Source organism: Calypte anna, chromosome 4, assembly GCF_003957555.1.
Source record: "Calypte anna isolate BGI_N300 chromosome 4, bCalAnn1_v1.p, whole genome shotgun sequence".
Classification (NCBI taxonomy): domain Eukaryota; kingdom Metazoa; phylum Chordata; class Aves; order Apodiformes; family Trochilidae; genus Calypte; species Calypte anna.
In genome coordinates, this window is record NC_044247.1 from 6,898,062 (window position 1) to 6,910,978 (window position 12,917).

Genomic DNA, 12,917 nt, shown 5'->3' on the forward strand with positions numbered 1-12,917 from the left:
GGAAGTTGCCAGATTTCCATTGCAAGAGGCAAAACTAATTTAGGGAGAAGATTAAGAATGTACAGACTTGCTTAAACTTCTGCCTGTCCTAGATAGCTCACAACAACCCAAACAAAACAGCATCTTTAGGGCAGCACCAAGGAGCAGATGGACACAGCTGCAGGAGCTGCTTCTCTCCCCTACAAAAGTGTCCACTGCTGGTTTGCACCCCCATCACTAAAACATCAGGGAAGACAACCAGAAGGCAAAAAAACCTGTCTCCTTTTGATGGCATCACATTCAGGAGACTCAAAAGTGAAGAGGAATTATACAATATGCTTTAGACTGCAGGTGGCTGCTTTCTCATCCTCTTACCTCTCATTCTCCAGAGCCCTGCATTTCCCTTTTGATTCAAAGCCTCTCATTATACATATGAAAAAGTAGCCCAACTCTCAAACAGGTGTTAACTTGATTTTTTTCCCTATTCAGTATATCAAAGAGGTTAATTTCTTAGTTACTCTTTTAATTAACTTCTGTCATTTTTTCATTGTGTCTGCAACCAGCTTCTGTTCAGTATCAAAGCTACATAAATTATTCTCATTGACTCATTATTTGAATATTGGAATCAGCTGTACCAATCCTGAGGTTATCATGAGGAGAGACAAGGATTCCATGTCTCGCTGTCACCACAATCTGTGAAGTTTCTCACCTGCTTTCATGTTTCATGGTCTTAAAAGGAACAAAAGAAAAAAAATCTGACGGACTTTATTTCAGTCAAAAGCCAATGAGTGGTTTCGATATTTGAAATTAATAGATGAGACATGAAAAGCAACAGATGCCTTGTACTGAGAGCTGCTGTGCTTTATATGCAAATGAAAACACATGATGGGTTTTATTTCTCCACAGAGTTAAGTGTGTTGCTGACTGGTTTACACACAGGACAACTCTGTGTAACCAGTACACATTCCCTACACTTTGGCTACAGTCCTAAGCAGGAGGTTTCAGTCAGTCAGTCATGGGGTAATATAGATGTAGCTGCTGTTTTATACTAGAGCTCTCCTCATTTCCAAAGCAGAACTAAAGGAATGTTGGCAGTATATGCAACAATACTTTCTATACACATGAATTTATGCCCACACTCAGCACGCTTTGGGTGTCACTTTGCATATTTCTTACTGGAGCCTTCTAGGAACTCTATCACGTGAGTGACAAATGATTATAAATGAAAACAGATCCACTTCTCTGGCTTAGGGAAAGGAATCTTGTCATAAAGTAAAGGGCCTCATTCTTCAGCTGCACAGCATGACTATTAGCATGGGAATTGTTTCTGAAGTGAGGGTCTGGGGACAGCCCTGTGGTCCCCAGAAAGATGCAGGAGCAGCAAAGACAACACCTCGATACAGCAGCAGCTGATTGCACTAAAGCTTCCACTAAATCCTGTAATAACTGTGATCACAACCACAGATAGAAGAAAATGAATCTTAAAATATTAAAGACAGAAATGTTGTTTAAGATGAAATACAAAGGCCTGCATGAAGGCAGGGATGACATCATGAAGGCTCTGAACCGTCTGCTCGCACGAGATCCTCACCTCAGATGCTCTCCAGCACAGTTCCCTGAGTCCCCCTGGGGAAACCACAGAAGGCAGAGCCCAGGGACAAACCATCCCCTCCAGAGCTGCTCATGATCTTTGTTTGCAGCTTCTTCCAGCCGCAGGGGTGAAGCAGAGGGAGCTCCATGGGGGTCAAGAACCCACCAGGCAACGAAGCTCCCCAACCTCCCTCTGGCCAGTGAGCCATGCCAAGCCCAGGGTAGGAGCATCCTGCAGACACCAAGGTCTGTAGACAGCAATGAGGTGGCAGCTGGGACAATCAGCTGTATGCTGGCAGAAAAATTTGCTCGGGTGGGTGGCAAACATAAAGGCAACATACAGTACCAGCCACACCGTGCTTTATTTTGACTATCAAGATGTACAGGGGCATGGGAGGGAAGGAGGAGCAGGCACCAAACCAGCAGGCAAACAAACCCCCAGAAATCCCAGCTTGCTGTTCAAACAGGGGCTGGAAACCCGTGGCAGAGGTGTTGCTGAGCCATACCTTGAGCTGGTAGTACTTCTCTGTGCGCAGGGCCAGGATGCGCTCGATGGAGTAGATGTCATCTGGCAGCTCAGTCTCTGCCAGCTCCATGCCAAAGGATTGTAACATCTGGGCGATTTCCTTCACAGTCAGTGCAAAACTCTCTATTGCCTGGTGGGAAATGATAACTGCAGTCAGGTCGGGATTCAGGAAATTCCTACAGCTCATTGAGAGTATGCAAAGAACCAAGGCTGAGGAGCTCAGCAGCTTGCTCTGAGAGAGCTGAGTGGGATGGCCAGTGGAGGTGGAGATAGTGGCCACCAGCTCATGGTCAGGTGGCTTTTACTCCTGACTGAATCTACAACAGGGACTTAATAAGGATAGTATGGGGCAGAAATACCTCTTGTTTTGTTTTCTGCTTCCTGTTCTTGTGCACTCTGAGATTTTTTGCTATCACATATCAGAGGTCTATAGCAGAAGCCACCATAGGATCCATCTCACCTATTCCTGTAATATTATTCTGCTCTGGTTAGCCCACACTGGGAAGCATCTCCAGGCAGCAAGGCTTTGGAGATGGATTTTATGGAGATGGTGATAGAAGTTTCCAGCTTTGCAAGCCTCAATGGTGGGTTACAAGGCAGTATGGCATCATGACCATCTTATCTACAACCTCAACAGGATGAGGAGGGAGCTAAGCAGCATGCTAGAGACAAATCAAAGACAGTGGGATGGAAAATGGGAGCTGTTTGTACCACCCCAGTACATCATAGACATCTACTGGGAGCTCTGGACACCCCTCCATAAGGTGGAGCTCTCCTGGTCCCACTCACAACCCTGATTCTGCTTTTAAAATTGGGTAATTAAACTAAAATGTAACTGATTGCATTTATATTTTCTTCGAACAGTGTATATTTTCCATGGAAATTTCAGGAAATGCTTTATAAATACACAGTACCAGGGAATTTTGAGAGAGGTTTTTTCACCTGGACACTTACCTACCATATGCAGCTATGGTCTAGAAATGATCCTTTTCTTAGATTAACATTTTTTTTTAATCATTCATTTTGTCATTTTTGCCTCCAAGTGTGAGAGCGATGCCAGTATCACTTTAACACATCATGAAAAAGAACAAGACTAAGAGCCAAAAATTTAAAAAAAATCATTACTTTGGCAGCACATAAGCGTAAACTGGCACAAAGTTAATGGCACAAGCAACAGCTTGAGTTATTCCAGCTAAAATGTCTTGTACTTTTATCTTTATACTCAACTCCACATCTGCTGGTGTGGACAATGTCACAGGACTAAGGGCACTAGGATGTCTGCTACATTTGTCATTAGTGCTTTGATTTGTTGGAAAGGTAACTGGGAATCCAATCTGCCATTAATCTGGATAAAAAAAGTCCCAGTGAAAACTAAGGGTGTACAGGAAGCACAGAAACACATGGCAAGGCACAGCTTAGGGAACTAAATGCTGGATTTCTGGCAATATTAAAAGAAAATTCTTGCAAAGGAAAAAAAGATTAAGATTTTCTGAATTCTCTGTTTTCAGTCAGCATGGTGAGGGCACCCTCATTGCTCTGGTTCCCAAACACATTTGTGATATTAATCACGTGAAGCAACAACTACTGAAACAAACAAACAAACAAAAAGTAAAAAAAAAAAAAAAGAAGATGCCAATTCTGTATTTCTGTATCTACCATTAAAGGAATTTTAATAAAGACTTAAGAAGACAGATCTTAAGGCACCCTGAGGGAGTTAATAATCCAATTCCCTCGCAAACCCACCAAGTTTATAACGCCACGTGACTCCTTTGCAAGCCTGGTTGAGAAAATGTCATTGGCTTCAGGGGTTATTTTAATTACCTATTGCTCATTGCCTTAAGAAAAACCTTCCTCAGTTGATCCCCAACACCCAAGAGCCCAGTGCTCTGGTACGTACAGTCCTGAAGATGACCCACTCGCTGTGGCAATACTCCAGGGTGCCTCCAAACTCTGGGGTTAGTTGGTGTTCATCAATGTATGTCAGCAGGTCACTAACTGAGCTCAGCATAACAACCTAAAAGCAAAGAAACACCATTAGTTGGCTCATCAGCCCCTCTACCCAAGTCAGACACAGATCAAGCCTACAAATCCTTTATGTACCTAAGAATATGTGAAAAAATACATTTAAAAATACAGAGAGTGGGTTTTCTCTAAATATTGTTCTGCAGCATGGATTTCTTCTTATGCTTATGGTTTAACAAGGCTTTTATTTCATATATTTGACCATTTCTGTAAGCCAACCCTTATCTCCCAGGTGCATTCTTCCTTAAATGCAAAACACAGCGAGATGCTGCAGTAGCTGAGTGCAGAAGAGAGCTGAAAGCAAAAGTGATGCAGGTTTTAGCAAAGGGTGGCCAGTAATCTAGAAAAAATGTATAATTTTAGTAAGTTATGAAGCACAAAGTTAGGAAAATAATTTCATATAAGTATATACTCATTATTTTGTTCCATCTGTCCTGGCATAAATCATGAACTTTCAAAACTGTGCAAATTACAATCACTTAAGATTGAAAAATGCAAAGTGTATGAGAATTGTATTATTTCCTAAAGGAAAACATTGGTTTACTCCATCAACTTGTAATTACATCAACGTTAGATTCCATAAAGGTACTTTTCTTCTCTTAATTATTCTCATTACACCCTACAATCAAGGTGGCTTTAGAAGTCTTGGAAACTTTGACTTGAGAATATAAAACTATTGAAGGTGCTTTTTTAGAAACTAACATCAACATGCTGATGATACCGAGTTTACACTGAGATGAAAGTGGCAATTACAGGTGGAATTCACAGCAAAAGCTGCCCTAGACAAGTCTTTTGACCTTTCAGGCACAAAAAAATTCCTGAGCATGGTTTTATCTTCCAGAGAAGTATTCAGCCTCTCTGGGGGTTAGGACAGGTTGAGAAACCCACCACCCATTCCCATGGCCAGTCTCTTGGGCAGCAAACCCTGCACAAGGAAGGTGAAAAACGCTACAGGAGATATTTGTGGAGAGAGATTTGGTGAAAATAGGGCATTTCTGGCAGAAACACTTTGGTTAATCTCCATATAGTGGGACAATGTGACCCCTCCCCAAGCTGAGGTAGGTGGGCACAACACTTCTGCACACTCCTACCGGTAACTTGAGTAGAAAATCCTCCTGGCTGAAGCGGAATCCAATGTCAGTGAAGGTACGCTGGAAAAACCCCGTGGGACGAAGAACCATCACTAAGTGCAGGTTCCCTGGGAAAGATGCCTGCAAGGAAAAAGCATCAACATTCAACCTAGGGACGTGGCAGGCCCAAGGACAGTTTTCAAATGCTTTGAAAAGAAGGGAAACCACTCAGATCTTAGTCCTTTTTTTTTTTTTCCGATTGCCCTTAATAGTTTTTTTTTTTCTTTTCAAAAGAGGAGGTAGACATTGTAAGTCGTTCAGAGACAGAGGATGTAAGTGCAGGATGGTTCAGTCCCTTTCCTTTTGGAGCAGGTACCTTGGAGGGCCACTTATTATAATCTTAACTACTATATATTGTGTTCAGCATTATAACTTGGGGAGTGAAATTACAACTTATCTGAGAACAGAGGGCTGTAACATGGAGAGGGATGAACAGACAGATTGAGGAAGCAAAATCTATTGCCAGGCTCACTAATCATCCCATAACAGCATCAAGAATACTCTTCTTGTCCCTGATAATTACCAAGCAACATTTAATTTGTCATTAGAAACTGGAATTTCCTATCTACGCTGCTGGAGTCTTTTTTTGAAGCATATGGTTGGCAGGTGCATTTTTAAATAGATCTGTGAAAAGGCTGCTTGGGAATGAAAAAGAATTTCTAAGAAAGTAGAAGTCATATCATTAAATTATGGATAACTGCACGATGCAAAGAATTGAGTTAATTAAGTCACAAGATTTACTCTGAGATCCTGCCAGGTCAGGTTATATTTTTCCACATATTCTTCCTTATATTATCCTCCTCCATGAAACATGATAGCAGTGCCTTTACCAAGGGTGAGAGTAATGAACTTGTTTAGGTATTTTGCACCAAAGGGCACTAAATCTATGCCTTCAAAACAAAGACTGTTCCCATAAGCATGCATTAGAGTTGTTTAAAAAAGCCATGGTTCACAGTTGAGATCTGACATCCATGAACTGCATTGTAACTCATTTGCTATGCTTTCTTGAGGAGGAAAGGTCAGGTTGTGGCTTCCATTGCCCACAGTTCCATGTAGGAATGGACAGTGACTGTGAGGATCAAGTAAGCCACGTGCATTGAACATATTGATCTGCCATTCTTTTCAGTAGGAGTAGAAAAAAAATAAAGACATTCATGTGTGTGAAGTGCCAAAATCATACCCTTTGGAAGTCAACAAGAAGGGTGCCAAGGACAGAGATTTGGCATCAGAAACAATAGGAAACAATTAAATAACAGAGACATTTGTGCTGGCTCCATGCCCTTGGGGCTGTCTGTCTGTCACACAGCACTGGGTGGGCACACAATGCCTCTGAAATGGCTGCTAGCCTTGGGCACACAGTGGTGGCCACAGCCACAGGAGACCCAAGGAACCAACTTTCAACCCCATCAAACATGCAAATGGGCCAAAGGTCTAAACCTGGTCATGGAGTCACCAGACCTTTGCAGCTCCGAGAGACGTCTTGCCCAGGAAAGCATGGGTGAGAGGCTGCAGGGGACTCAGCTTCAGATCCCTCCTTAAACAACCATTTATTTTGCTCTACAAGGAAGATCAGCTCTCCTGTAGCCCAGCTACCAAATGCAGCCCTGAAGAGAAACCCATCTCAGAGATCCTTCTGAGCTTAGGATTCTTAACTTGAGCTTCCCGTATTACTAGAATGAAAATCACCCACAGGCTACTTGATATCTCCCAGGAGTTGGAGTGATTCCTCAGTCTGAAAAGCATTTCTGCCTAGGATACAGAAAAACTTCACTGAGACAAGCACTACCAGAACTGGCACAGGCTTGCAGACATCTTGAATGACCTAAAATGTTACAGCATTGACATTTCACTGGAAAGTCTCTGGCAAGCTCAACACTCATCCTCCAGCACATCCCAGAGAAGCTGGCTGCCTCTACCACCTCACTGTGCTGCCTCTCCATTGGACCCAGTAAATGCTGCTTTGGCTCTTTCCAGGCCTATTGGCTGACCTGGGTAGTCCTTGACACTCTTCATGTTTGTCCCACAGCACTAGGACATCCCAGGAAGAGACCTGTCACTCGGTTTTTACAGCAACTTTGTGCCTGTCCCTGCTCCCTGCAGAGCTGTGAGACCAACAAGTGTCATGCTCCCCACACCCCCCTTATGTCTGTGTTTGCCTCATTTTATATCCTGGCCATTTCTCAGTGGGCATTTCTCTGCAAATAGGACAACAGTAGCATCCCCCAACAAAGTTTCACCAAAGATATCACCAAGGAGCCACCCTTTGAGCTCAAACCTCAAAGGACAAGACAGGCCCTGCAGCCCTGGCATTAATGGCTCAAACTGACTTGAACGAAAGCCTTGAGAGGCTGATGGTCTTGCAGTGCTTTAAAGGAGCTCAGAGGATACAATTTTAGGTCCTCCTGCATGGTTAAGAGTCCACTGTAGGTGAATCCAATGGTGAAGTCCCTCAGAGCTTGGGGAAAGTCACTGTTCCCAGGGCAGAAACACAACAGTGTTTTCAGGTCTCTGAACTTTAGGCTCTTACCTTGACCCTGAAAAATGAATCAATGATATCTTTGAGAACAACTGGTGAGAGGTGCATCCTCCCTTGGTCTTAGCTTGGTATCCTCCTCCATCCCTGGTCCCTTTTAACCCTGTTTGGCACTTCAAGCAGAGATGAGTCTGCTTTGCCCCCTCCTACTCATTCAAATACTTATTGACATGAACTTTTTGTGCACAGAGCAGACTTCCTGAAGGGCCAGGGTTCCCAAATCATATTGCCCCATGGGAACCCGCAGGCTTCAAATGCCTTTGGCTGTGAGTCCTAGGGCAGGAAACACACAGGTCTAGGAAGATGGGCCAGTAATCAGGAAAGTAGCAGAGCTGCCTGCCAAAACTACACTGCAAGAGCAGTAAGGTGTGAAACACCTCTTGGAGAGCAGAGATGCCTTTGGACAGCTTTGGGATTGTGATGCAGGACACCAACACATTCCACACAGCATACAAGAAGAGACCAAAACCCAGCACTCAAATCCTTCTGCAGCATCCACCGTGGCTGTAAACTCTTCTTTGACCCAACTTTATGCCCCATACACACACAACTGTATCCATGTAGATCCTTGGCTGCAGGGGTGAGCTTCCGGGACAGGGGATTTGATTTCCATCCACTTTCTAAAGCATTTGGGGATTTTTCAGATGATCTTGTACATACAGGATCAAGGTCAGCAACTATGTGTAGCTACAAAACAAGAAGTTCAACTTTGCAAATGATACCTAGTGTATTTCGAGCATGGAAAAAAACAAGCAAGCCAAAAACTAAGCTTGCAGAAAGACAGCCACCAGTCAAGCCATGTCTTGTGAAACCCATGTCTTAAGAGAATTTATGAAATGTTAAAATAAATATATACATCTATATCTCTCTATATGTATAAAGATAGAAAACATTCTGAGGGGAACGAAAAGAAGAGAAAACATTTCTGAGAGGACTATATATATTTTTAATCACTGCTACAGTTCTAGTTCTTCTAAGGGCTGAAGTGTAGAGAAGTTACCTGCAAACTGAACTCTAATGATACTGAAGGCACTGATGGAGACAATCCCTTCCTTATAACATATTCAAGAAAGCAAAGACAAAAGGGTCCTCAATCTTGCCTTAATGTTTTCATCTTTAGTATTTATAACACTACAGAGAATCTCGTGTATTTTACAAACTTGGGTTTATGTAAGAGAACACCTAAAAAAACCCTCTAGAGCCTTCACCTTCTGCTATTCCTCTGCAGTATATCAGGAAAGGCAGAAAACTCCACTCAATCAGGCAGTTGGCAACATTTCACTACTATTAACTCTCTCACTGACCAAAGACCATACTCAGAACATTCCTCCCCTTCTGAGGACACGAATGTATGTACCTTAACAGCCCAGTTCAGCAACTTGCCTAATGTACACTCATCTATAACCACATAGCGAGCCCTGATATAATTAATATACACATTTTGGGCTAATAAAACAGAAGAAAGGACATTGAAAGTATCACAGTTATTACCTCTTTGGTGAGTATCTCATCCTGGCACATTAAGTGTAATTTTAGGAATTCAGTTTCCAGAGAATATTTTTCCTTGAACTTCACTGGGACATTTAGAAATTTGGAAATCAATAAACATAAAGAAAAAGCAGTATCTGCCAATAAGTTTGTTTCCGAGCAATAGACTGAGGCAAGCAGTCCTTATACAGGTGCTGAAGTTAATGACTTTGTGCTGTCCCTTACAGGAAAAGCCGTACATCAAAACACCAATTTTCTGGCTAATCTGAGCTTTAACTTCCAAAAAAATGAACTCCCAACACCTTCTGCTACCTTTACATTAGCTGGTTGCAGAATTAACCCCTGAAAACACTGCTACCACTGCTGCTGCTGCACAAATTCCAACCCTGGGCCCCTCTCTGCCAGAGCCTTTCTCTTGCAGCAGGAGCACTACAGAACGCCTTTCCCAGCACATTTCCCAGATGCACTGGAAGCAGCCCTGCAGGGCAGCGATGCCCAACGCCTGCAAAGAGAGCCTGGATGCTCCTAAAAATGCTTCTCACCGTGCTCAATTAAAATCCCTCGATTTTTTCTGCATTATTTCCAGCTCCCTCCATCCCCCTCCCCGGTACCCAAAGGCCTCCGGCTGCCGCGATGCGGCTTCCCCCCCGTCCTTGGGCTCTGCAGCAGCCTGGCCCGGAGGTTTTTACCGCATCCCTGCCCGGAGCCTTCTACCGCATCCCTACCCGGAGCCCTCTACCGCATCCCTGCCCGGATCCTTACCGCATCCCTGCCGGCCCGCCGCCCGCCCCGCCGCGGCGCCGCCTCGGCCATCGCCCCGCAGCACCTCCGGGGATGGGGATGGGGATAGGGATGGGAAGGGGAACCGCCGCGCCCCCAGGGCGGGCAGGAAGGAGGGAGAGCAGGCAGACAGGCAGCCCTGCCGGCACCCGGCTCCCGGCTGGCAGCCCCGCTCTCCTTCCCAGTGCCGGGGTTGGTTTTTAAGGTGGAATGCCAAAAATCAGCCTGCAAAGCCGAGCCAGCTCTTTCCTTCGAGGATTGGGCTCTCTGCTTTTACCCTTCTCCTGACCCCCACTGAAAAGGGATGCTTTAAAGTTGGGGAGGATTGTGTAGGGAAGAGAGGAAAGATGCTCCTGGCAAAACTTAGGGCTTCACCCTGCCAAGGCAAGGAGCACCAGCCCGAGCCTGGCTTGCATATGCAATTAGAGAAATACACAAAGAGTTAAAGAAAAATCTGTACGGGCTGTTACAAAATTTTTCTGGATCAGACCATAACTGCAGAGCTGCAATTGCATATAAATCTGCTGAAAAAATAGAACATTGTGTGTTTAAAACTGAGCTTGTTTGCACTTTTTTTTTTTTTCTAAAATCATATAAAGATCAGGAAAAAGAACTTCTTTTATTGCAGCATAGTTTATGATCGGCAAAGATTTAATCTTTTGTGTTAGCTGCACAAAGGCAAGTCCAGTCAAACACCTCCTGGACACAAAACCAGCCTTCTGGGGCCAGTCCTTGTTTTTAAGGCAAGATTCCCACATCTTAAGATTTAGTGGACAGGTTTCCTGCTTCCCATTCCACTTAGCACCAAGCACCTCCACATAATTTACATGGACAGCCCTGATACCACAGGCAAAGTCACTTGTCTACATGGACACACAGAGTACAGGAACACAAACAGGGAGTATGCTCAAAGGTGACCAAATAATTAAATTTTCTCATTTAACAAAATACGAATGACACTCCTGTAGAAACTACAAATTAGGACAGGATTTTTTCACATTTGAAACTTCCAGACTATGCAAAGCAACTACATCATCTTTAAAGGATGCTCTTAGTACCAGCACTGGTTCAAACACTGGCAGTGTTTGAATTTTTATGGTCACTTTTAATTTTTTTATGCTGCTTCTTCTCTAATGGTATGGTAACCATACTTGGAAATTCAGTTTATAACATTTAGGAAAATCAGAACCCAATATATTGACAGTGGTATCTTATGCACATTGTGAAAGGGTAGCCCTCTATTCCTTTTACTGGATGTCTATAAGCAAAATGCCATCTAATCCAGACATTTCAAGGCCAAGTTCAGCTGTCCCAGTATTAATTACTTTAAACAGCAGATCTAACGTTATCAGATCCAAGCAGAATCAGGTAAGAGCTTTATTTCTTAGTACACAATTTTTATTTCATTCTCTATCAAACAGATCAATGCCTTTCACTGTTCAGTGATTCTAAGCAGAAACAAAGAAAAAAAAATAATTGCCCAGAATGTTTTCATTGACTTACCCAGGTGGTACAATCAGGTTCTGAAAGCCTTAATCCCACCTATCCATGCAGCCATAAACATGACTTCTCTCTGCCTGCATGCACTGCTGTAATACCACCCTCTGATTTCATACATTGCTGAGTTGCAAAAAGCTTACTTTTGAGATAGGCTCAGAATCTAATGATAGGTAGTGCATAAACACGTGTAATAGGTATTTAAAATACATGAATGCATATTTATGCATTTAAAATAGACTTTTCCACCCACATACAAATATTTGTGAAGCTCTTTTAAGAAAATAACACTTTCAGTCACCAACAAGTAGGTAAAATATACCCTCACTAATAACCAATGTCTAGAAAGACAAATTCTCCACCCACCAAAAGCACAGAACATGGCACAAAACACATTTGAACTACTGTGAAACAGTACAAACCCAAGCAAATCCATGTTAATACTCAAACAGCTCATTTATGCACTCAAATGGGGCATAGAGCTCTGGCTGAATTAATTATACGGCCATAAACCAAAATACTACCTAGAGAGAAAGCACAAGTGTCATTGCTCCTGTTTCCCAGTGTTTTCTGCAAAGGATACATAACAGGCACAATGATTTTGTACATTAAAAGAAATTAACATTAAAGAGGACTTACAGCTATTTTTTGGAGAGTTGTTTTAACCGATGTCCATGTGTCCAATCTTCTGTCCAGGATTAGGATAAATTTGGTGTCAGACTCATGTAGACTATGAGATAAGAAAATACTAAGTAAACAGATAACATATAAATGGGCATTGTGTGGCAGGTGGAGACAGATAACAGATTGCCCTTGGAACCTGAATCGGGCTCGAGAAGGATTGTGCAGATGCCAGAGGCAGCTCAGGGATAACCAGCAGCCTCCAACAGTGCTGCCCCAAGATGCTCATCCTGCTCTCACTCCTGAGCTTTTCCTTCTGAGGGAGCTGGTTATCCATTTGCCTGGGTTACAGCAGCCAAGTTATGACTTCTGGCTTCTTTTGGCACAGGGCAACAGAGGTGACACTAACCCAGGGAAGGGTGATACCAGCCTGGCTGGGGGACAAGGGGACCCTGTTGCTGGAACAGGTTGTTGAGGTTTCCTGAGGTCCCACTCGGAAGGCAGTGATTGCCAGGAGGCAATTTCCAGCATGCTCTGGTTCCCTGTGAAGCCCAGACTTCCTGACATCCCTTTTTGACACCCAAATCCTTTAAGTTGCTTTGAAATCCCTGATCTTACCAAGCAAGTAGGGGGGGTGCCAGGTCTGCCAAGTGACCTAACTCACAGGTGAGCTCCTGTCTGTAATTCAAATATTGCCTTCCCAGCCTGGCTGGGTACAGCTCAGCCACCCCAGCTCATGACAACACACACC

At 43.5% G+C, this 12,917-nt stretch overlaps 1 protein-coding gene across 3 annotated transcripts in view; it reads right to left on the reverse strand.

The window, feature by feature from the left end:
- Positions 1-12,917, reverse strand: part of MCF2 (MCF.2 cell line derived transforming sequence) — a 57,371-nt gene that overhangs the window by 27,324 nt on the left and 17,130 nt on the right. For 2 of the 3 annotated variants that reach the window (XM_030449132.1, XM_030449133.1), the window contains exons 4-7: positions 12,185-12,275; positions 5,209-5,328; positions 3,993-4,109; positions 2,076-2,225 (exon numbers count right to left, since the gene is read on the reverse strand). In XM_030449132.1, the coding sequence (XP_030304992.1) occupies positions 2,076-2,225; positions 3,993-4,109; positions 5,209-5,328; positions 12,185-12,275 (478 nt within the window). The remainder of the gene's footprint in view (positions 1-2,075; positions 2,226-3,992; positions 4,110-5,208; positions 5,329-12,184; positions 12,276-12,917) is intronic. The other variant, XM_030449134.1, reaches the window with a different exon arrangement.